The 24,017-nt window shown below is 69.8% G+C and overlaps 2 protein-coding genes across 3 annotated transcripts; both read left to right on the plus strand.

Moving 5' to 3' along the window:
- The first annotated feature begins 913 nt into the window (after positions 1-913).
- Positions 914-9,073, plus strand: D2HGDH (D-2-hydroxyglutarate dehydrogenase). 2 transcript variants are annotated; one of them, XM_037524318.2, is made up of 9 exons: positions 958-1,276; positions 2,028-2,085; positions 2,414-2,553; positions 2,964-3,157; positions 3,858-4,026; positions 4,820-4,963; positions 5,426-5,568; positions 6,347-6,512; positions 8,434-9,073. In XM_037524318.2, exons 3-9 carry the CDS (start codon positions 2,466-2,468, stop codon positions 8,691-8,693), a joined length of 1,164 nt encoding a protein of 387 aa, XP_037380215.1. In that variant the 5' UTR covers positions 958-1,276; positions 2,028-2,085; positions 2,414-2,465; the 3' UTR covers positions 8,694-9,073. The 2 variants fall into 2 exon arrangements, with proteins under 2 accessions (XP_037380216.1, XP_037380215.1); XM_037524319.2 differs by lacking the exons at positions 4,820-4,963; positions 5,426-5,568; positions 6,347-6,512; positions 8,434-9,073 and adding an exon at positions 4,589-4,813 and having other exon boundaries at positions 914-1,276.
- A 3,674-nt stretch (positions 9,074-12,747) lies between these two features.
- Positions 12,748-20,559, plus strand: GAL3ST2 (galactose-3-O-sulfotransferase 2). The gene is given in 5 exon segments (XM_054699471.1): positions 12,748-12,767; positions 18,297-18,383; positions 19,014-19,281; positions 19,745-20,255; positions 20,258-20,559. Coding segments are annotated over 5 exon segments (1,188 nt in total).
- Positions 20,560-24,017: the final 3,458 nt, after the last annotated feature.

Below are 24,017 nucleotides of genomic sequence, written 5' to 3' on the forward strand. Positions count from 1 at the left end.
GGGCGGGCCGGGCGGTGCCGGGGGGGGGCGGGGGCGGGCCGGGCGGTGCCGGGGGGGGGCGGGGGCGGGCCGGGGCGTTGCCGAGGGGGGCGGGGGCGGGCCGGGGCGTTGCCGAGGGGGGCGGGGGCCGGGGCGGGTGCCGGGGGAGGGCGGGGGCGGGCCGGGCGGTGCCGAGGGGGGGCGGGGGCGGGCCGGGGCGGTGCCGGGGGAGGGCGGGGGCGGACCGGGGCGGTGCCGGGGCCAGGCCCGCGGGACTGCGCCTGCGCAGTGTCCCGGCCCGCCCCCCGGCGCGGCGGCGCGAGTCCGGCCGTTCTGCGGCGCCAGGCGGGGCCGCGGACGTGAGTGCGTGCGCGCGGACGTGAGTGCGTGCGCGCGGTCGCGTCGGAGGTCCGGGCTGCGGCCTGGGGCGCGGGGCAGGCCGGGAGCGCGGGGTGGGGCGGGGGCTGCGCAGGGCGAGGGCCGGTAGGGGCGGGGGCGCGGGGGCGCGCGGGGGCGCGGGGGCGCGCGGGGCGCGGGGCGCGCGGGGGCGCGGGGCGCGCGGGGCGCGGGGGCGCGCGGGGGCGCGCGGGGGCGCGGGCTGCGCGCGTGCACGGCGGCTGGGCTGACCCGGCTGCCCCGCGCGGCGCCTGCCCGGCCCGGACGCGGAGGTCGCCGAGGTGCCGCGGGCCCGTCGTGCGGGGCGCCCGGGGTGGGCGCCGCCGGCCGGCCGGTCTGGGGAGCCGTTTCTCCCGCGCGCGGGGCGCGGCGCCCGGGAGCCGAGGAGGCTGCCTGCCCCCGACCCCGGCACCCCGCGCCCCCAGACCCCGGCGCCTCCATCCTGCTCCCCCTCGGGGCGCGGGTCCCGCCTCCTGAGCCGGCCCGCGCCAGGCTCGCCTCGGGTCTCTGCGCGGCCGGCGCCTCCGCTCTAGCCCTGCCCCTTGCCTTGCAGGCGGCGTGATGGCGCCCCTTCTGCTGCCCAGGCGCGCCGGGGGGCTCCTTCGGTGGCGGGCAGCCTGCGCGCCTGGGGCCTCGGCAGAGCAGAGGACACGGGCCGCTGTCCCCGGGACCTCTGGGCCGGGCGGCCCTCAGGGCGCCGGCGCCCCAATCTGCAGGGGCAGCTCCTCCGGGGCCCCCCAGGTGCCGCTGACCCGGGAGCGCTACCCCGTGCGGCGGCTGCCCTTCTCCGAGGTGTCTGAGGACGACCTGGCCGCCTTTGAGCGCCTTATCCCCGGCAGGGTGGTCACGGGCCCTGAGGAGGTGCAGGCTTCCAACGTGGACTGGCTGAGGTCCCTGCGAGGTGAGGGGTCTGCTCGGGCCCGGGGGCGGCTGGGGCCAGCAGGACATTGCCGCGTGGACTGTCCACCCAGGTCCAGCGTGTTCTGAGAACGGCCTCCTGAAGGCCAGGCTTTCCCAGCCCCCACAGCGGTGTGCCCTGGCCCTCCCATGGGGGGCCCCAGGGGAGCTGAGGGCTGTTTTCATTCTCCCAGCCCAGGACCCCGTGCGAAGTGCCAGTCCTGGGGGTTGGGGAGCCCTGGGCGCCTCCTGGCCTGTCCCTGGGCTGAGTTGCCTGAGGGTGGGCCCAGCTCGGGGATTCACTGGGCATGGGCATTCATGGGGAGGGCGAGCGGGTACAGGGCTTGCGATCAGGAGTCCACGGGCTGGCTTGGAGGCGACTGAGGGGTCTCCAGCGGGAGCCGTGAGGTTGGGGTGGACAGCAGAATGGGGCATACCCACAGGAGGAGCTGCCTCTTTCTAGAGGTGGGTAGAGCCCGTGAGCAGGTGGATGTACTTAGAAAGTTACCCCCAGCCACCACCCCCCACAGCGGGCAGGGAGGGTCAAGGGCGCTACACCCATGGGTGCTCATCGAGGAGCAGCGGGAGAACCCTGGGGTCGCCCGGCAGGTTCGGCGTCAAGAGGGACAGCAGCACCCTGGGGTGGGCGAGCTGAGGGCCGGGCTGCCCGCCGCCCCTCTCAGGCACGCCCTGGGGAGGCAGGAGAAGGTGTGGGCCCGGGGCAGGGGAGCGCACCTGACGCCCTCATCCCGCAGGCTGCAGCCGGGTGCTGCTGCGGCCGCGGACGGCCCAGGAGGTGTCCGGCATCCTCAGGTAACGGGCCGCTGGCTGCACGGGGGCGGGCAGGCGGGGCCGCGGGGCTCTGTGCCCGGTGGGTGTCGGGTCCCGGGTGAGCTGCGCCGGCAAGAGCTCCGTTCCCGTGAGGAAGGGCCTGGCCTTTCCCTGAAAAAATGATTTTTTAACTTTTCCGTCTGGACAAACGGTCATGTTTATTGTGGCAAAATTGGAAAATGGCAACAACCTTAAAGCAAATCGTGCTCCCCTGCCGTGGCCTTCGGGACCCCGCGGCGTGGAGCGGGCGGCACCCCAGGGGCGCGGGCGGGGTGGGGGACGGGGCCTGACGCCGGCCTGCGCCCCCCAGGTACTGCCACGAGAGGAACCTGGCCGTGACCCCTCAGGGCGGCAACACCGGCATGGTGGGCGGCAGCGTGCCCGTCTTTGACGAGATCATCCTGTCCACCAGCCTCATGGACCAGGTCCTCAGCTTCCAGGACGTGTCCGGTAAGCCGGCCTTGGCGGCGGCAGCCCCGGCCCTGTGCCGCGGGCCCTCGGGGAGACCCCAGCGCCGGCCGCGCTGCCGCCGCCGCCGCCCAGACGTGTCTGCGTTGGGTGTCGTGAGTTTCATGGGCTGCCTGGGTGGCGCGCCGCGGGCTTTGGGTGTGGGGTGGCTCTTGCCAGCCTCCCGCCCCACGCGGGCATTGCTGCCAGGACCCAGTTCTGGGGTGTGAGGAGGCGGCTGCTCGGCGGCCCCCAGGCCTGTGTCCACCGCCCAGCGGCAGCTCCCGTGAGCGCCCTCGTGCTGTGTGCGAGGCGACGGCCCTCCCTGGCTCCTCTTGGGTGGGGTGGGCACGTCTCTGCGGGCGGCCGGTGTGGGGGGGGCAGGGTGCCCTCGCTCACAAGTGCGTGCGCAGGGGCACTGGTGTGCCAGGCGGGCTGTGTGTTGGAGCGGTTGAGCCAGTTTGTGGAGGAGCGGGGCTTCGTCATGCCCCTGGACCTGGGCGCCAAGGGCAGCTGCCACATTGGGGGCAACGTGGCCACCCACGCAGGGGGCCTGCGGTTCCTGCGCTACGGCTCGCTTCGGGGGACCGTGCTGGGCCTGGAGGTGGTGAGTGGCCGCTGCCCTGCGCCTAGTGTCCGCTTGCCCGCTGCCGCGGGGCCTGCCACATTTGCTGGTGGTACAGCAGCCTGGGATACCCATCCTGGCTGGCCTCAGGCCTGCACTTCCCACACCGCGCCTGATGACCAAAATGATTTGGGCCCCTCGTGACTGACCGTGGGGCCTGAGGCGGGGCCGCGCCAGCTTGGAGAGCTCAGCTGCCCCCGTGGGCACCCGGCGTGGGGTCATGAACCCCCCTCAGCAGCCGCTGCTCTCGGCCTCCTGGCCACGCTGCTGTGCCCGCCGTCTTCCTGGCCAGGGCACCACGCAACTCTCCCGCGGAGCCACCTCCATTGCCATGGTCACACGTCCTGGCTGCCCCTGCCCCGCCCGTCGGGGGCTGAGGTCCTTTTCGGGAAGCCTGCTGGGGGACTGCCACGGAGATGCATGCCCAGCCCCTCACCCCCCAGCCCGAGCCAGAGTCCAGGGCTGGGGGCCCTGGGACCCAGCCACCACCTCCCTCTCACAACACCTCCCCACCCCTAGATGCACCTCCCCCGGCGCCTCTCCCCCTCCCCAAGACTGTCCCTGGGGGCTGGGGGACACTGAGTCCATCTGTGGGCGACTTCGGTTGGTGCCCTTGGCTGGGCTTCCTCAGGCTGCCGTCTGGGAACTGTTGCCTACCATGGCCAGGCCTCTTGCCCCCCAGGTGCTGGCAGATGGCACGGTCCTGAACTGCCTGACCTCCCTGCGCAAGGACAACACCGGCTACGACCTGAAGCAGCTCTTCATCGGCTCCGAGGGCACCCTGGGGGTCATCACCGCCGTGTCCCTGCTGTGTCCACCCAAGCCCCAGGCAGTGAACGTGGCCTTCCTCGGTACGGGCGTCGGCGCGGGGCCAACTTCTGTGGGGCAGGCACCGGGTCCACAGTCCGCCTGGTGGGGGGGCCAGGCCTGCCCTCCCTGCCCTCTCAGTGTGTCCAGGCTTGTCCTCTTTGGTCCTTGGCCCCAGCTGGGCACAGGCCTAGGCCTCCTCGGACAGCGTGGCTGGAGCGTGGTGCCTGCCTCTCACTCCCCGGGGTTGCTCACGGGTGTCTGTGGCCCCCTGGGAGAGCCTCTGGGCCTGGGACGCAGCTCCCTCCCCCTGCGCCCAAGGGCCCACCCCTCGGGTGGTGACCTCCTGTGGACCTGCGACCCTGTCCCCCCACCCTGCCGGCCCCTCAGCTCCCTCTGCTGTTTCTTAGCTGCCAATCCCTTGCGTCCAGTCGCCCTGTGGACGTGCAGGTGGTTCTGCTGTGGCCTTTCCCTAGAACCTTCTTCCTGGGTCCGCGTGACCTCTCCGTGCCTTTGATTCCGGTCCCCAGTGGCCAGGCGGGTCCTCCCCACCGGGGATCTCGGACATTCACCGCCAGGACAAGTGTGATCCTTTTCTGCCTCCAGGCTCGATGGTCCACACCCCCAGCGGGGTACCCCAGACCTCTGCTCATAAGATGTCTTGAGCAAATCGCCAAGGACCGGCGAGGGCTGATGTAGAGAGCTGGTCTGGCTTCTGGCCCTGGGTTTGTGGCGCCCACCTGGGGCTGGCTCTCTGGTTTCCGCCACCTCCCGGTCCTGTGCCCCAGCGACTGCTGGCCCCGGCGGCGGGGCCTGAGCACTGGCCGCTCCCTGCAGGGTGTCCAGGCTTTGCCGAGGTCCTGCAGACCTTCCGCACCTGCAGGGAGATGCTGGGCGAGATCCTGTCAGCCTTCGAGTTCATGGACGCCGAATGCATGCAGCTGGTCGGACGCCACCTCCACCTGGCCTGCCCCGTGCGAGGTAGGGGCCAGAAGCGCGCCCTGTTGGGGGTCAGCACTTGGTTGTGCTGCGCCTGCCAGGGCGGGGCGTTGGGTGGTGTCCAGGCTCTGGGTGCGGCACGGGGCGCACACATGCCTTCCCAGCTGAGGGCCACGGGAGGAGCAACCTCGCCCCGCGCGCGCCAGCAGGGGGACCCCTGGTCGCTCTCGGCAGGGCCCTCGACAGGCGTTTGCCTCAGGCCCTCAGGGGTCATGGTGCCGGGTCTTGCGCTTCTGAGATCTGCCCTGAAACTTGGGGCCAGCTTCATGGTGCCCAGGCTGGGCAGCTGCAACCGGACAGTCATGCTCAGAGTCGTGCTGGCTGAGTGGCTCCCGGCCCTGTCCGCGGGAGCCGCCGCCCACCTGTGCGGCCAGGAAGCTCAGCCGTGCCTGGCACGTCCCCCTGGGCCCCCGGCCAGCGCTGCGTCCTGTGCCTTCCTTCCAGAAAGTCCGTTTTACGTCCTGGTGGAGACCTCGGGCTCCAGTGCCGGCCACGATGCCGAGAAGCTGACCGCCTTCCTGGAGCACACGCTGGGCTCCGGCCTGCTGACCGATGGGACAGTGGCCACTGACGAGAGGAGGATCAAGGTTGCAGGGCCAGCCACCCTCCGCCCTCACGGGGCCACCCACAGGCGCTTGGGGCTCAGGGGCCCGGCAGCTGTCCCAACCTCGGTGGTCAGCATGTCTGCTCTGCATTCCCCAGGCAGAGGCCGGGCGGTGGGTGGGAGTCCCCAGGACAGGGTGTTGATGTCCCCCTTTTGGGGCATGGGTGGGTCTCCCCGCTGACCCTCAGTGGTCGCCCGTGGGCTACTCTCTCTAGCGTCCGTCTTTCCCTTCGCAGGTAATTCTCTGTCTCCTGGCGCCGCACAGGAGGAGCCCGCAGCGTCCGCTGCTCAGGCTGCGGCTTGTGTCCTGGCGTGCCGAGTCGGACGGGGGCACCGGGGTGCTGTCCTCCCATCGGGAGGCCACGGGCTGGGGTAGGGACAGTGTCACTGGGTGCTGTGAGGGGCCTGTGGGGGCACCCCCAGCCCTGAGGTGAGGGGCTCGCCCAGGGCCGCGGGATGGCCCGGTTGACAGCAGGCTGGGGGCGCCCTGGGCGGTGGGGGCAGCCAGGGCGGGGTGGGGGGCGGGGGAGGCAAGAGCGTGGGCCGGGGCAGGGGGTCGCACGGGGCCACCCTGACTCCAGTGGCCTCTCCGGCCGCCCCAGCTTGTCTGCGCTGCCCTCCCGGCCCGGCCCCTCCCATCCGCTTCCCCCACCCCACGCCCCTCGGGGAGGGGCCCTTGGGCTCCGAGTGGCTGTGGCTGCTTGCTGGGCGCGGGCTGGCCATGGGTTCTCCGCGGACCTGCTGCTCCCGTGTCCCCGCAGATGCTGTGGGCCCTGCGGGAGCGCATCACCGAGGCGCTGAGCCGCGACGGCTATGTGTACAAGTACGACCTGTCCCTGCCGCTGGAGCGGCTCTACGACCTGGTCAGCGCCGTGCGCGCCCGCCTGGGGCCCGGGGCCCGGCACGTGGTGGGCTACGGCCACCTGGGTGAGCAGGCCGGGGTGCCGGTGCGGGGCGCGGGGCTCAGCCCTTCTCTCCCGCTGGGAATGCGAGCTGCCCATGGGGCGTGGAAAGCAGCGCGTGGCCCGGGGTCCTCTCGGCAGAGGCCGTGGTGGCCACCTCGGGCACTGGCCGGGCCGGACCTCCCTCTCCACGCCCTCCCCCGTGGCAGCGCCCCAGGCCTGGGGGTGGAGCGCGCGGCCGGGGCTCCGTTTCTGGGACCACCTCGCGCCGCGGCCTCTGTGAGCCCCTGGGTCCGCGGGAGCATCTTCCCCTCCCCGCACACACGGGCGCCCTGGCCACGTGAGGGTTGCCCTGCGCGTCACACAGCGGCCAGAGAACTTGGCTTTTGTCCTGCTGGTCGCCTGAAGCCTGGCCTCGGCTGTCTGTGGTCAGCTCTCCCTGCTGGTCCCTGGGGAAGGCAGTGCTGAGGGGTGGCCCCGGGCAGCCCCTCGGGCTGAGCCAGCAGGAGCCTTCTGCCTCCCGCCAGCGACGAGAGTGTCAGGCAGCCACACAGCCCTGTCCCCAGGGCTCAGAGCTGCCCACCCGCTGCCCAGCGTCCCCTCACTGGGCCTCCCCTTGCTGGTCTGCCCTCGCCCCGCTGGCCTGTTACCGCTGGACATCCTGTGTCCCACTCAGCGGCCGTGTCTTTCAGTGCAGCAATTGGTTGAGTTATGCTGGGGTGGTTCCTGCGTCGGTGGCCGGCGGGCCTTGGCGGTGGTGCTGCCCTGTCCCGGCCAGGCGAGGGGAGGCTCTGGGCAGCTGCGTTTCCAGGTGCCCGGGTGGGGCTAGGGCTGCCTCGTGCCGGCTTTCGTCGACACAGCTGATGGGTGGAAGGTAGTCCAGCGAGGCGGGTCCCTCTCAGTACTGGGCGTGGCTGCCCGTGGCCTTTGTCTCTTCCCGTCTGTCCACCTCTGCGCCTGTGCCCGCCTGCCTGTGCCCGTCTCTGCGTGTCTCCATCCTGCTCCTCCCGTTTGTTCCTCCGTCAGACGGGCCTGGGCCGGCCGAGTCGGGGGAGACCCCCAGCAGGTTTCCTGGGCACTGCCGGCCGGGCGCAGGGGGTGGCTCCCTTTAGCAGACAGCAGTTCCCTCGAGCTGCCCCGCGGCGAGGGCCCTGTGCTCTGGAGGCTGGGCTGGTGGGTCAGACCCACCCGGGACACGTGTTGTGGTGGGACCAGGGCCCGCCTCTGATTTGCTCTGACCTTCCTGGTGGGGGGCTCCCCGCGTCCCGCACTCCTGGGGCTTTACGGTGCCTCTTCACCGGGAATGGCCGACCTCACCCATCGGCAGCCCTGGCCCCTCTGGAGGGGGGTGTGTCTAGATTTCTGACTCATCTCTGCAACCAACCCCCTCCAGAGTCCAGGTCCGCCGACGCCCCTCGAGCTCTCTGCGAGGGGGAACAGGGGTTCAGAGCCAGGCGGGGGCCAGTGAGCTTCTGAGCTGTGGACGCTGTGTGGGCCTGACTCGCCGGACCCTGCCCAGGGCCGTTCTTCCGTGTGGCTCTGGTGCAGTGACGTCAGGGGTTGCCAGGCCCTGTGTCGGGTGATTGGCTCCTGCAGGTGGGGCCTGGCCAGCCCACCCCGGGCCTCCTGGTGTCCTCGGCTCATGAGGCGCCGAGCAGAGTGGGTGCCTGTAGCCCAGCATGTCCTCCTTCCACACCCGCTGCCGTGGGCCAGGCCCCTGGCCTCTGCCCTCAGTGTTTCGTGGATGCGTTGGGGCTGGGGTCCCTGTTATGCTCACACATTTGAGAAGCCTGAAGAGTGGCGCTAGGACCCTAAGAAGTTCAAGGTCACTGGGTCAGAGTGGCCTCCCAGACACTGGCCTGGGGGCAGGGGCAGGTGGGGTGAGGAGGGCTGTTGGGAAGGTCCCAGGGCCCTGGCTAGCCCGACCACGGTCTCTGTTCCTGCAGGGGATGGCAACCTGCACCTCAACGTGACGGCGGACGCCTTCAGCACGGCGGTCCTGGACACCCTGGAGCCCTTCGTGTACGAGTGGACGGCGGGGCAGCGGGGCAGCGTCAGTGCCGAGCACGGCCTGGGCTTCAAGAAGAAGGACATGCTGGGCTACAGCAAGCCGCCCGAGGCCCAGCTGCTCATGCGGCAGCTCAAGGTCTTGCTGGACCCCAAGGGCATCCTGAACCCCTACAAGGTGCTGCCCGCCCATGCCTGATGTGGCCAGGGCCACCGGGGGTGCGGGTCCAGAGCCGCCGGGGCAGCTGCAGACCTCCACCTGAGACTGCTGCCTGCAGGAGGGCCCGGGTACGCTGGGCTCTCAGGGCCAAGCTGGGCAGCAGTTTCGCCCACACAAGTGGCCCAGGCACCCGCCCGCCCGGCGTGCCTTGGTTTGGCCCAGTGGGAAGCTGCCGGGGCCTGTGCGGGTACTTGGGAGCTGGGTCATTGGGGGCGTCTTAGTGTTGGGGTCGAGTGGCTGGTCCCTGCTGAGCAGCCCGTCTGGGCAGGCAGGGCGGAGCTGGGCCTGTGTGAGCTGCAGGTGATGTCGCTGGTCCTGGGGCACCCGATTATTTCTAAGCAATAAACTGATTCCTGCTGGCCAAAAAATTGTCTTGATCTCGCTAATTTAAAAAATCTTATTTTTAGCCTTAAAGACGTTGAAAACCTTATTTTCTCATTACAGAAAAATATATTTAGCAAGTATTTATGATTTACCCCTAATGTTGTGGCCTCCTGCAGGGCCCGTTGCTGCGCTCCCAGCTGACTGGGGGCCAGGGGGGCTGGCACGGAGGCGCCGGGGTTAGGATGAGCATTTTCTCTCTGCATATAGGAACGTCCTATAAACATGGGGCTCGGCCCTGCTGCCGGAAGAGTGGCCCTGGGGACACACCTGGGTGTTGGCAACAGGACCAGGGGGCCTGACATCACAGGTGACCCTGGCTTGCCTGACAGTCCCCGTCGTGTGCACACCCGGGGTGCAGCCCAGGTGTGGCCCGGGGGCATGCGGGGAGCACTGCCAGCAGGTGGCGTGGGGCTGGCCAGGTGTCTGGAGGACACGGGCTTGGACATCCACGGGGGACGGGCACCCCTGGGTAGGTGCGGCCTGGGGGCCCGTCACACTCTGCCCAGTTTTGCTGGGCTGTGGCCTCTCACTGGAGAGGCCACCGAAGGGCCAGGAAGGGGTGTTTCCTGTTCCTGCTGCTCAGCAGTTTCTGTTTACACTGGTGGGGGGGGGGGTGGGGGGGTGGGGGGATAAAACCCTGATCAGGAGGGCAGCCCGGTGGGAGCAGCTTTGCAGGCAGGTGCCCCCCAGCCCGGGCCCACGGCTGCCCCAGGCAGGTGAGAAGCAGGCACAGCTGCGGGGCACGGCCCGAGCTCCCACATTCTGAGACACCTGTGGGGACCAGCTGGACAGCTGGAGGCAGCCCATGGTGCCCACCGGGGACCCCAGATCCCCCGAAAGCTGTGCACTGACATCCGGGCCCCCATGGCCCCCATGGCCCTCTGGCAACAGCACAGCCCCTGACCTGGAACCCCATAGCACCCCCCAAGCCAAGCACCCCCTCCCTCCCAGCCCCCCTGCCCCCAGCCCCCCAGCCCACCAGCCCCCCCAGCTCACCAGCCCCCACAGCCCCCAGCCCCTGGAAGCTGGCACAGCACCCGCGATCCTCCCGGACCCACCGGCCGCGAGTGAGAGGAGACGGTGCTGCAGGGCGGCCTGCTTGGCCCGGCCCAGGGAGGCCTGCTTGGCCCGGCCCAGGGAGGCCCGTCCCCCCGGCAGGCAGCACCCCCGCAGAGAGAACCCCCGGCCCCTCCCGGCCCCTCCCGGCGGCGCTGGGGACCAGAGGTCAGGAGGTGCCTGGCTGCCCTGCCCGGGCCGACCGGGGAGCCCTGCGGTCTGAGCCCGTCCGAGGTGAAGGGTCTCGTGCGGACACAGCAGCCGCGGCCGCGCCCGTGGACAGCAGCGTCGTGAGCGCGAAGGTCTTGGCGAAGGGACATGCGGACACCGGGGGACATGCGGACACTGGGGGACATGCGGACACTGGGGGATATGCGGACACTGGGGGGACATGTGGATACCGGGGGGACATGCGGACACTGGGGGGACATGTGGATACCGGGGGGACATGTGGACACTGGGGGGACATGCGGACACTGGGGGGACATGTGGATACCGGGGGGACATGTGGACACTGGGGGGACATGTGGACACCAGGGGGACATGCGGACACTGGGGGGACATGCGGACACCAGGGGGACATGCGGACACTGGGGGACGGCCCGGGAGGTCCACCAGCCGGTCCGGGCCCCGCCTTCAGGCGCTCGCGGCGGGAGCAAACTGGCTATTCGCGAGAGCTTTGCGTATTCACCGCCCAGGCCTGCGCCTCTCCAGCCGGAGCGGGGAAGATCTCATTTGCTTGGCAGTCCCGTCCACCCGCAGCTGACCGCCTGGGGGGCGGGGGGGCTTGCCTGGGGATTAGGAGAAGCCGAGGATTTGCTTCACAGCTGAGCTTCTGTAAGCCGAGGAGAGGTTACATAAGCCTGGGGGCAGCGGCTGGGCACTGGGCTGGCGGCCAGGGCAGAGCCTCGCCCCTCCCCCGCCTGCCGAAGCTGCGAGCTGGGCGGGGCCGGGAGCAGTTGGGCCCCAAGGACCTGGGGATGCAGCCCTATGGAGGGTGCCGCAGCCCCAGCCCCGTCCAGCCCCTGCCCCTGGCCGGAGGGTGGCCCTGAGCGTGCGGCGCCGTGTGGGCAGCACCTGTGGGGGCTCGAGGCTAGCGGGCTCTTAGTGGCCTCAGGAACGGGGACTGGGCACAGGTGATGGCCCCGGGGTCCCACCAGCCCTTGCCGCAAGCACGTCTGGCTTCCTGCTCAGGGCCTCCCGGCGCCTCCTGGTCTCCCAGGGCAGAAACTGGCCCAGGCTGAGGCGGCCTGTGCGGGGCGGGGCCGCTGGCCTAGAGGGGCAGGGGCAGTGGGTCACGTGGCCCGCTCCCCCCACCCCCACCCCCGCTGCCCGGATCCTGCCCAGAACCTCCCCCGCCACCCAGCTGTGCAGCAAGCCTCATACTGGGCACAGGCACGAGGGCCATGCCTGGGTCGGAGGCTGGGGCTGTGGCAGCGTCCCTCACAGCAGCGGCGGGCGCCGGAGCCCATGAGCCCCATCGGCTTGTTACAGGGCAGGGAGAGGGGCAGCCCAGAACCCGCACACCTGCCTATTCTAAATGGGTTCTGCCATCCGCCGCATCCACGCAAGACATAGGAGACTTTAACGGGAAGGAACTTTAATACAACTAGGAAACAAGACGGGAAAGGCAAAGAGTCTAGTTTCTAAATGAAGCGCCCAAAGTGACCCGTCCCCTCGTGGGTAAAAGTCCATCCATAAGGGAGCGGCCCAGAACAGGGCCCCAAAGCCTGCCACAGTCTAAAGCATCTTCCAGGGGGACCCACAGCGAAGGGCCAGAAACAACCAGACAAGCCCGGAAGGAAAAGAGCAAAATCAACATCAAGATAAAAACCGCCACTGAACCCTCCCACGGGTCTCGCCCGCATCTGTGTCCCCCGTCCACGACCAGAAGGCAGGCGCAGTGTCTCCCCGTGTCTCGGCGCCACGTGCCGCCTCCAGGGCTCCTCCTGGCTGCATCCTGCTTCCTTCCGTCCTCAGTCCCCTCTGCAGCTGCTTCTCCCTGCTCTGCTCCACCCTCCTTTTGGGTGGGGCAGGAAACCTGGAACCTCCCCCTTTCCTGGGGACCCCCCTGTTACAATCCCCCCTTTTAATTTTTATTCCACCATATCTATGGTGGCACAGATCTCAGGGTGGAGTCAGGAGACAGTCTTTTTTTAGGGTTACAATGTGTGTAAGAGAAGCAACAATTAGTCAGCAGCAGTGTCCATGAACCCTTTCCTGGGGACCATCCTGTTACAGGCTCTGCCCCCTGTCTCCGGGGGTCCCTGTGCCCCTGGCGCTCACCTGCTCCATGCCCAGCCCTGGCCCTCCTGGGGCTCCGCCGTGGCTTGTGCCTTCTGGTCCCCCAGCCATGGCCCTGGGGTTCCACCTTCACCAGCTATCCATCCAGATTGTGGGGAGCTGAGACCCAGCTGGGCGGGGTGTCCAGGGTCCTCCCGCCCTCAGGGCAGGGTTGGGAGGGGCGCCAAGCCCAGGCAAGGGTGTTGGAGGTTGGGGGGCTGGGCAGAGAGGGGAGCATTCCTGTGGAAGGTGGGGCCCGGCCCTGTCTGCGGGGGCGGGACGGGGAGGGTGCGTGGAGTCCAGGCGTGCCATGGCCGCGGGCTGCGGGAGGTAAGCGGAGAGGGAGGCGGGCAGCCAGGCCTCCCCTGGCTCCGGGCACCAGCTCTCCGGGTGGCTGGCAGGCGCTGGGGTAGGCACCAGGCTCTGTCCTTGGTCCTTGGCCCTCCTAGACTGGCCGCCTGCCCACCGGCAGGGTGCCCATTCCAGGGCAGAGGGTACAGCCCTGTGGGTCCCAGGGAGACACCTGCCCGGGCCTCTGCAGGCCTGGACCAGGCCTGCCCTCTCTAGTGGTGTGTACGCCCTGGCTGCTGCCCACTGTCCCTTCCCACCCTGTACCTTGGGGGTGAGCAGAGGCACAAACCTGGGCCTCAGGCCCCATGGTGTGGTGGAGGAGGGGGGCTCACGGGGCTCCGAGGGGCTCTTAGTGGGGGCAGGGCTGCGGGGCTGGGGCCGCGTCCATGTGCACAGGGGGCTGCTGCCCGCACCGCCCGGCCTCCCCAGCCCTGGTCATCATGGCTGCACGGATTTGCTTAGGAGAAAGGAAGGCCAGGCCTCACTGCTACAACGCAGGGGCAGCTCCCTGAAGCTACTGCCCTCCCTGGCCCGGCCTCAGTGCCCCGTCCAGGGCCTCCCCTGGGCGCTGCAGAGCCCTGGCCTCCATCTCTCTCAGTCACTCCACAGGGTCAGCCCCGGCCGCTGACCCCTGGCCTCCGCGGCTGCCTCCTCGTTGGGCTCAGGACCGCTGGCCGCTCCTGCTGGGCCTGCGGGCGCCTGCCCTGGGATGTGCCGTGGTGGCAGCGGGGATGGCCACTGGTGGCCGTGGGTTTCTCTGGCTCCCGCTGCATCTGTGCCAACACTGTGGGGCTGGGGCTCGGGGCTGAGCCCCATGGCCGTCCTGCCCCGGAGCGCCTGTGCAGGGCTCAGCCCCAGGCCAGGGGCCAGGGCCCGCGCTGCGGGGGGCTGGGGCAGGAGGCCCGAGTCCTTGCCCCGGCAGGGGTGCACGGACCCTCACGAGTGGCCTCCACTGGGGGCTCCCTCTGCCTGCCTGGGCGCCCCCCAGAACCCCCATGCCCGTGAGGCTCCTGCCGGCCCAGGCGCCTCCTCCAGGGTCCCCACCGGGCAGCTCGTCCCCCCCACCCCGAGCCGGGGCGTGTCTCAGGCCCCTTGGCCCTGCTCGGCCCCTGGCCGGCCAGAAGCCCACCCCCCCGAGTGCCCTCCGCGCTGTGCCCAGTGTCCGGCTGCCGGGCAAGCCCGCGGGGCCCAGCCGGCGGGGGTGCGAGGGCGGGTGCGAGCGCCCAGCGACTTTGCCTTTGCCTTTCCCTTGGCAAACGCGGCCAAGCTGCTGGAGACGCCCTCCTGCCGCCACTTGTCTTTGGATTATATTTATTTCCCTAAGAAAGAGTTTCCATCCGGTGTTCTTGTTTATTTCTGCTCCTGTGTCCTCCTGACAGCCCTTCCCCAGCTCAGGACGTCGTGTGGCTGGGCCACTTCTCCGGGCAGGAAGCGGAGGCCCCTGAGCTTGGCCTCCTAGTCCCCCCGCGACGCTCCACCTCCATTTCTCGTGAATGGGCATGAGAGCATTTCTCTCCGGCTCCCTTCTGGACCCAGACACCTGCTGGTTGACTGGGCTCACAGAGGGGCCAGCCTGGACTCCCGGGGGGCCGTTATGGGCAGAGCAGCAGGCGAGCCCCTGTGTGCTGGCCTCAGTGCCGGCCCGCCCCGCTGGCCCCAGGGGAGGCCCCGGCCAACCTTCAAGACTCCTGCTGGGCGAGGGTGGAGGGTGTGGCCCCACACCTGAGCCGGCAGGTGAGTTTCTGGGGAGTCAGGTTTTGCAGACTGCACAGCCTGGTGCCCGAGCCCGGCGGCTGTGAGTGGCGAGCGCGCCCCGTCCTGCTGCAGACGCCGGCATGCTGTCCGCCCCCGGGGGCCCGCAGAGGTGAGGCAGGGGCGGCTGGCAGCACAGGAGACAGGGCGTCCTGTGTCTTTCAAAGGACCCACCAGGCCTTTCCCGAGTTCACCTCCTGCCCGCCCCCTGGTCCTGGCCCTTGGCCTCTGGGGGGCATGGCCCAGGGCCGGGGGCCACAGTTTGGTGTCTGGACTGGACCCCTGGCCCGGCGCTGCAGTCAGTGCTGTGGCTGCCTCCTGTCCCTGGGCACCCTCCGGAGCTCCCCAGCAGCGGATAGAACCCCCGACTCTCTTCGGGACCTTCTCGCAATTTGGGGTGCTGCACCCTCTGTGCTGGTCTTGGACCGGGTGTGGGAGGCTGAGGGGCCCCTCCAGCGAGGCCTGGAAAGGCCATGGGGCTCTGAGCCTGGTTGGCCCCACCCCTGCCCTGGGGGCCCAGGGCTGCAGGGAAGCCTCACCTCCCCTTTGTCTGGTGCAGAGTTCCAGGGCCTCTGTCTCCTTCGGGAGGGGGCGGTTCCAGTGTTCGGCCCTGTGGAAGCCATCAGCGCATGGGCAGGAGGGCTGGGGGCCACCCTGGGGCCGGCCCGAGCTGCCCGCCTGGCACTGCAGCCGGCCTCCTTGGGCAGTGAGGCCTGAGTGGAGACCAGGGCCGGAGAGACCCAGGTGTGGAGGGGGTGTGGGTTGGGGGAGCTTGCAGATGGCCGTGGTGACCCCCCCAGGGAGGTGGCACTGACTGTCCAGGCCCTGAAGAAGGGGCTCCTGAGCCTGGTCACCAAGCCCACAAACCGCGACAGGACTGACTGCCTCTGGAGCCCCGAACAATTCCTTCAGCTGCACAAACGCTGGGAGACTCTGGGCTCGGCCAGCACTTGGGCCTGGTGCTGGGCGGATGGCCATGGCCATGAGAGTGTCCAGGCCCTGGGGACAGGGGTTGTGAGGGGTTCCGGGCGCTCCTGCCTGCAGGCGGGTGTGTCCCTTAGACTGCTGGTCTGCTGTGGGTGTTGCAGAGCCCCTCTGTGGCTGCTGATCTGGGGGCATCGCTGCTCGGCCACTGTCTTTGAGACCCAATTCAAGCTGTGGAGCCCCTGATGGTCTGCAGTGTTGGGGGGCCCCTGCAGTGGTCCCCAGTTCCTCACCCAAGTCCTGGCCTGGGACACTTGCCCCCCCAAACCCACATCTGTTTGAGGCTCAAGTCTGTCCTTGGGAATGGACATCTCGGCAGCACTGACCCTGGGAGCCTCATGGGGGACAGAGTGACCGTGGGGTCAGTGCCATTCTGACTTTAGACCTCGGGGACAGCTCGAGGTTGGGGGACAGCGTGCGGGGTGGGGGAGGCCAGGCCTGGGGGCCCCTGCCGAGGTTGACACCCAGCTAAGCTGCAGGCGGAAGCCCCTGGCTGGCGGGAGAGGTGGCCCAGGAGCAGGGCAGGGCACCCTGGGTCAGGGAATAGGAGGGTCCTGCCTTTTCCTGAGACTGGAGCGGATGGCCCACAGACTGCGGGGCCCACCCACAGTCTGTGTGGTCAGCCCCAGGCTGGTGTCCTGGATCTCGGGGCTGTCCCAGAAGCTAGGGGACCTGCCAGGCTGAGGAGGGAGGGCTGGACATGCCTTTGCGTGTTGTCTGGGTTCTCCAAACGGCCCTCTGAGCCAGGCCCAGACCACCTGCACCTCACGCCTCGGGCCTGAGGGCCGCTGCACCTACCTCGGTGGACCCGGGGTGGCAGGGGTGGGGCGCGGGGCCCTGGGAACGAGTGCGGGCCCTGCTTGCCCTGGGGCTCATCCCTGGTGGGGCACCCTGGGAGCACAGAGGCCCTCCCCATTGGGGGCTGAGCCCTCCCTGGTGACAGCGGGGCTGTTTGTCAGTCCTGTGCTAAGGGAGGAGGGGGTCACCTTCCCCTCTTGCTCCAGGAGGACTCAGCGTGGTCTAAGCACTTAGTCTGCATCTCCTGGACGCAGGAAGGGGGGACGGGGCTGGGCAGGGCTCTGTCCTCCCGCTCTGCCTGGGAGGGCACAAGGGCTGGGGCTCCTGCCCAGGCCCAATTCTGCCCCTCTGAGGAGGGGGCAGGCTAGCCACGGGGGGCGGGACGCCGGGAACTGCTGCTGCAGTGCGGCGGAGCGGCGAGCATTTGGGTGTCTGGGCTGATGCCTGAACACGGCCTGGCCTGGACGCTGAGCCCAGCCTGGGGCCACTGTCCAGTTGCACCTGCCCGCGGGGCGGGGCTGCCCGCTGTCAGGCGCGTCCTGCTCTGGGCAGAGACCGCAGCCGGACCTGCGTGGCCGAGGTGGGAGGGCCGCGCGCCAGGACCCCCTTGGCGGGCGTGACCTGGACCGTGCACGCCCGGAGCACGAGACGCCAGTGCCACGGTGGTGCTGCAGTGACCCTGGCCTCCGGGAGACCTGCTGGGCCGGCTCCGGCGCGGGGGGAGGCTGGGGGCCTCGGGTGCCGCGCAGCGTGCCTGGGGACGGGCCTTCCGCACCCGTGGTGGGCACGGGGACAGGACTTGGATGGACATTTATTTACAATGACAACGGAACTGGCAAGCGAAAACCTGCAGGGGAGATGCTCAGGAGCCGGGAGCCAAGTGGACCGAGTCCAGCTCAGAGTGTGTCCTTGGCAATGAATGGGAGAGAAACAGGCTGCGGGCGCAGGCCCAGCACACAGTAGCCGGTCCCGGCTCTCCAAGGCCTCGGCACCCCCGGCCCCGCTGTCCCGGCGCCTCTGTCCCACCAGCCTGCCCCCACGAGCCCCTGGACACTCCCAGCACCAGGCTTGCTGTCCACCGCCGCCAGGCATTCGCCAGAGGCTGGGTCCCCGCGGAACCAAGAGGGACCACGGGCGCAGTCCCCGACCCGCTGGCCGCTGCCTGCCCTCGCTCTGCCCTAGGCCAGGCCTAGCCTGGCACTGCCTCCAGAGCCCCCCACCCCACCCCTACTTGAGCACTGGGCAGTTGACATGGCGCTGCCCTGCCTGGTGAGGGCGCCAGGTGGGGGAGCAGCCAGCTGGGCCAGGGACTCGGGATCCACCGGCCCATCTGCACAGGGCCAGCCTCTGTGTGCAAGGACAGCTGTCTGTCTGCTGGGAGCCCCGGGGAGGAGTGCGCAGGCCGGGCGGGCTGGGTCAGGGGCCCTGCAGCCGGAGCGGTGGGGAAGGACCAGTGTCCACTGAGGGGGCTGACGGACGGCGCTGGGCCCGGGCCTCTGGGAGCGGGGGTTTGGCTGCCCTGTGAAAGCGAGAGAGCTGGGGCCTCCACGCGCAGCCCAGGCTCCGGGAGGCGCTCGCAGGAGGACATGTCACAACCTGGGGCCTCACCCGGGCTCGCGGCCTCTGACGCGCCAGCGCCCCCGGGCTCGGCCGGACCATGGCGGGCTGGCGCCCGTCTGTGAGCTCCTGTGCCCGGCTGGCCCTGCGTGGGTCCCTAACCCTTTCCCTATGGGGGCAGAATGTCGGGGGTCCCATCCCTCATCCCTGGCCCTGAAGTGAACTCGGGGTCTCAGCGCGCCCCTCTCCACCCGGCCGGGGGGCTGTCCACGGTGCACGGAGGGGCGGGGGCTCCGCCCTGTCCCATGTCCCCCAGCCCCAAGGGCCTGTACGCGGCAGGGGGTGCCGTGCTGGGCGTGCAGAGCTCAGCCTGCAGGAAGGGGGAGCGCCCCCCTGCTGATGTGTTTCTGCCTGCAGATGCTTCGGGGCCTTCCTCCTCTTCCTGGCACTGACCAGCTTCCTGCTGACCAGCTTTCTGCACCTGGACGTGGGGCTGCTCACTCCGTGAGTCCTGGGTAGGGGCTGCCCCTCCGGGCTGGCCCGCCTCTGCTGGCTCCCAGCTGGTGGTGACCTCGGTGGGCCCCGCTGCCCTGCAGGGCCCTAGTTCCCCCATAGGAGTGGGTGCACCTTCCTTGGGAGTAGCTAAGGCTCCTGGCCCCTGACCGTGTGTGTCCCTGGGCAGCCAGTCCCAGGTCCCTGGAGGCGGCGCTGGCCGGGCTGCTGTGTGCAGAGAGGGCTGTGGGCCCTGGGAGGCGGGGCTTGGGCCCAGGGTGGGCCTGGGCAGTCAGGCCCTGTCCCCTGCGCTCCAGTGCATCCTCTGTGCAGCCTGAGGTCTGCCCGTATGCCCCCAGGCCTCAGGAGGCGCCTCTGCTGAGGCGGGAGGGGTCCCCTTACTGCCCCCGCCGTCCCCAGAGCTGGCATGGGCCTCTGCAGTGGCCTGCGCCACGCCAGTCCCCCTTGCTGGCCTGTGGCAGCCAGAGAGAGAGAGCAGTCAGGCACCGGCCACTCCGGGCTGGCGCCCACGCACAGGTGGGTGTGGTGGTGGGGTCCTGGGGTGGCCGGTCCTGTGGTGGGAGGGGACGGTCTCTCAGTGGGCCCGGCGCTCCCTGGCTGACGTGCCGCCCCCCCTGCCAGCCTGCTGGAGGGCCAGGCCGAGGGGCCGCCCGTGACCAACATCATGTTCCTGAAGACGCACAAGACCGGCAGCAGCACGGTGCTCAACATCCTCTTCCGCTTTGCCGAGACGCACGGGCTGTCGGTGGCCCTGCCCAGCGGCCAGCGCTTCCACCTGGGCTACCCTTGGCTCTTCCTGGCGCATTACGTGGAGGGCGTGGGGGAGGCCGGCAGCCCCCAGCGGCGCTTCAACATCCTGTGCAACCACCTGCGGTTCAACCTGCCGGAGGTGTGCGGGTGGGGTCTGCGGGCGGGTGGGCGGCTCCGGGCCTGGCCTCTTGGGGGGGGGCACAGGCCCGGCGCCTCGTGGGCTGGCAGGGAGAGCCGCAGCCGCCCTCCCAGGCCGCAGAGTGGCAGTGCTGGCTCAGGGGGGCTCCCTGCCCTGTCCGCGGCCTTCTCTCGAGGCTCCTCCTGGTCAGGGCTGCCCAGCGGTCCCCGCCCAGGCCCTTGCACGTGCTGGCCCCTTGGGCGGGGATGCTGTTCTCGGGGTCACTGCTCTCGAGGGCGCCCCGACCTCCCTTCAAAGGCCCAGTGGCAGGAAAGGGGCAGCCGGAGGCCGGGGCACTCGCCCAGCGGGGCACTCGCCTGGCCTGGCCTGCTCCGCCGGGGCAGGAGCCGGGGCGGGCGCGGCGCGGGGGCGGCGCGGAGGAGGCCGGCCCGTCACCAGCCCCGCCCGCTTTGTGTCCGCACAGGTGCAGAAGGTCGTGGCCAACGACACCTTCTACTTCTCCATCCTCAGAAACCCCGTGTCCCAGCTGGAGTCCGCCTTCGCCTACTACCAGGGCTACGTGCCCGCCTTCAGGGCCGCGGGCAGCCTGGAGGCCTTCCTGGCCGCGCCCTGGACCTACTACAACGCGAGCCGCAGCCTGCGCAACGCGCACGCCCGCAACAACATGTGGTTCGACCTGGGCTTCGACCCCGACGCGCCGGCCGAGGAGCGCTACGTGCGCGCGCGCCTGGCCGAGGCCGAGCGGCGCTTCCCGCTGGTGCTGATCGCCGAGCACTTCGACGAGTCGCTGGTGCTGCTGCGGCGCCTGCTGCGCTGGCGGCTGGACGACGTGGTGGCCTTCAGGCTCAACGCGCGCGGCCCGGGCGGCGCCCGCCTGTCCCCCGAGGGCCGCGAGCGCGCGCGGCGCTGGTGCGCGCTGGACTGGCGCCTGTACCAGCACTTCAACCGCACCTTCTGGGCGCGCGCGCTGGCCGAGCTGGGCCCCGCCGGCTGCGCGCGGACGTGGCGCGGCTGCGGGCGCGGCGGCGCGAGCTCGAGGCCCTGTGCCTGCAGGACGGCGCGCCCCAGGGCCCCGCGCGCATCGCCGACCCGCGCCTGCGCCCCTACCAGTCCGGCCCGGCGGGCATCCTGGGCTACAACCTCCGGCCGGGGCTGGGCCCGCGGGCGCGGCGGCGCTGCCAGAGCATGGCCACGCCCGAGCTGCAGTACATGGCGCGCCTGTACGCCCGGCAGTTCCCGGAGAAGCCGCCCAAGACCATCCCCTTCCTGGAGGACTAGGGCGCCGGCTGGTCGGGCCCTGGCGCCCCCGCCGGCCCTGCTCGCCCTGGAGGCCCGGGGGGGGGGGGTTCCGGCCGGGGGACCCGCCCTTCGGCGTGAGGCGCTGGAGAGCAGACCGGCCCCGGCCCCCCTCTGGGAGGCCATCTCGCTGGCGACCGGCCAGGGCCCCCGCCCGGCTGGCAGCCACCAAACTCCACCCGAGCAGAGCCATCTTAGGGGACGGCGAAGTGACAGCGACAGGGCTCGCTCCCGCAGCACCTGCCCTGAATGGGAATGACAGAGAAGGGCAGCGCCGCCCTGCGCAGGCCACACGCACCTTCGGGGCGCATCCTGTGTCTTCAGGGCCGGATCAAGGGGGCGTGGTCTGTATTCACGCGGAATACTACTCAGCCTTCAAAAATGACACGCTCCGGCCTCCCTGGTGGCGCAAGGAGTTAAGCACCGCACTGTGGAGCTGTCCGCAGCCTCTGCAGCACGAGTTTGATCCCCGGCTGGCCAGGGAGCTCCCCACATGGCGCAGCAGACCTCTCCTGTCTCCCCGCTGCTCCCCTCAGCAGTGTACTTCGGTCAGTCTGCCTGTTCTGCTCCCCGCTCTGTCTCTGGTGAATCCTCTCACCCCCCGCACCTCTGGCCTGTACCCCAGCTCTTGCACGCATGCATAAATAAATCTTTTGTTTTTTAAAAAGAGAAGCGCATGCTGTTCGCAGCCACATGGATGGAGCTAGAAGGAATCATGCTCAGTGAAACAGTCAGAAGGAAAAAGAAAAATATCGCATGGTTTCACTTATAGGAGGAACATAGGGGAACCAAATAAGGGCCTGTACCCCAGTTCTTGTAGGCATAAATAAATACATCTTTAAAAAAAAACAAAAAACAACAGTGACAGTGACAAGTCAGCATGCTGCCCCAGGGCCCAAGCACAGGGTGCCCAGCGGTGCGGAACCCAGGCCTGGCTCCCTGGAGGGGCACAGCGTGGTCCCAGGGGCGCTGCCAGCAGCGCTGAAGACCTGGGGAGCGGTGCTGGATAGCTCTCCCGGCCTTGCAAGGGCCTGGCCGGCCGGGGGCTCCTAGGATGAGAGTGGTTAGAACTAAGGGGACACGGGTGCCCTCGGGCACGGGCTGAGGCAGGGGCAGCCCTGCCTGTGTTCAGGGAAGGGGCGCAGCTGGTCTGCCAGTGCTGGGTGGACCCAATGGGCCGAGCGGGACACAGTCCTGGAGGCAGCCTCCAATTACCCTCCGCTGCTGTTTGGGGGGGCTGCTGAGGGGGTTCGAGGCTGGGGCCCCCCGCGGCCTTGGGCCCTCCTGGCTGTGCTTCGTCCAGCTGGGTGAGTGGCTGGGCCCCTCTCCTGCCATCCTGGGGCCTCCCCTGACAAACCCCACAGGCCCCAGGACTGGTCGGCAGCGCAGCCTGTCGTCTCCCGGCCCCCCGAGCTGTCTTAACATCCCGGCCCTTTATCTATCAGGAGCCCTGGGACAGAGGTGGGATGAGGCAGGACCCCCGGGGCCCAAGGGAGGGGCCCTCGAAGAGCCCCTCAGTGACAGCGTGGGAGGCATGGGGATGTCCAGGCTGTGGTGGGCTTGGGGGGTGTGGGAGTGTGAGGGAATGGGGGGCGGCGTGGGGACACCCAGCCTGAGGTGGGAGGGCGGGGAGCGCCCAGGCTGTCAGGGAGGAGCCCCGCAGAGACCAAGCCCACAGGCTCTGGTGGGGGCTTGGGGGTATCTGGAGGCAGCAGAGCTCCACGTCTCATGGGTGTCAGCTGGGAGCTGATCCCCCTCATGCTCACGCACACAGGCGCACGCACGCGTCCGCCTTGCTGGAGGGTGAGCTGCCCTGAGACAGCCCCTGGCAGCAGGAGGGGCCTGGGCTGGGGCCAGGGGCTCCCTCCCTCCCTCCCTCCTTCCCGCCCGCCTGCCTGCCTGCCCACCCAGTGCACTGAGGGATGCAGGCACTCCTGCCTGCAGCTGCCAGCCCTGCGCCCGAGCCCGGTGCGTGCCGGCTGCTCCTTGGACCCCAGCCCAAGCCCCCAGGTGAGACGGGCCCTGTCCCCTCTGGCTGCCCCTCTTTGGGCTGCTCTTGGTGGGTGTGGACCCTCAGCCGCTAGCCAGAGGCTGTACGGGGCCCATGGGGGCCACTTCCTGGCCAAGTGGTGGCCGGGACGAGAGAGCTGGGGCAGATCTAGGGGTGTGGGCCTGGCCTGGCCTGCTCCGCCGGGGAAGGGCTGTGCTTCCAAAGTCCTGGCCTGGGGCCGGCGCTGAGGCAGAGCCCTGGGGTGGCAGAGCTGGGAGCCCTGCCCGGGCACACCATGCTGTGCCAGTGCCCGCTGCTGAGTTTGCTCTGCTTGTGGGTCCAAAGGACAGAGAGTACCCTGGCCGGAGGGGTGGGGCAGGCGGCCAGCCGTGCAGCCTGGGAGGCCTGTGTGAGCGGGGTCCAGGTTGGGGGTCCAGGCTGAGGAGGTGATCAGGCCAAGCCCCTGCTGATGCAGAAGGTCCAGTTTCCTGGGGCCCAGGCCAGGAGCACAGGTTCTCTTTGAGGTCCCCCTCTCTGGGCGCCAGCAACCTTGGGAGGCAGGCATCCTGGTCAGGCCAGCCCCTGGACCCGGCTCAACAGGCCACACTGGGCAGTGCCAGTTCCTGTCAGTCTGGGGGCGTCCCCCGGGCTCTGTAAACCAGGCTTGGCCAGTGCCCAGCAGCCTGTCCCCTTGCAGCAAGAGCAGTGACCAGCTGCCGTGGCGCCTCTGTCTCTCCCGCTGTCTTCGGTCCGGGGCGGGCTGGGCCTTGTGCTTCTGCTGACACCAGCCCGGGGGTCCCAGGGCCAGGAGTGAGCCAAGTGCAGAGAATGTCCTCCTTGTGCCCCCCGTGCCTGGAGGGTGGAGGGTGGGCGCCGAGGCGCCCGCACCTGCTCCCTGCTGGGACACAGCTGGCCTTTGAGTGCTGTGCGGGTCCGGGGCTTCTAGGACACAGAGGCCACTCTCAGAAGCCCCAGAGGCGGCGGAAGGTGGGCGGTCCCGGGGCTCAGCAGGCAGTGGGCAAGGCCAGCTGCTGCCCCAGAGATTTTGGGGCAGGGCCTGTCTGCTGGGAGCCCAGGGGAGCCTCAGCAAGCCTGGCATGAGAGCAAGCTTGCACGTGTCCATCTGCGAACCTCCGGCCTGCGCCGTCTGCGGGGCCAGCCCCGCTGCTCCTTGGCCTGGTGTTCCTGGCCCTTGCCGGCCTGGCTGCCCTGGGTACCTCTGCCCCTGCACTTCTGCACCCAGGGCCTGCGACGCTGCTGGGCAGCCTCCCTCACACCCCTCCACGGGGCCGGCCACCCCCTGGCTACCCTCGTGCAAATCAGCCGGAGAGGCGGGCGGTCCTGCCCCCGGTCAGAAGGCTGTCTGGACTGCAGACCCCTGTGCACCCGCATGCACCCCACCAGAGGCTCCGCCCTGCCTCCAGAAAGGCGTGGCACAGGGTGGGGGGGG

Source organism: Talpa occidentalis, unplaced genomic scaffold (assembly GCF_014898055.3).
Source record: "Talpa occidentalis isolate TD23 unplaced genomic scaffold, MPIMG_talOcc4v2.1 talOcc4.3, whole genome shotgun sequence".
In the NCBI taxonomy this organism is placed as follows: domain Eukaryota; kingdom Metazoa; phylum Chordata; class Mammalia; order Eulipotyphla; family Talpidae; genus Talpa; species Talpa occidentalis.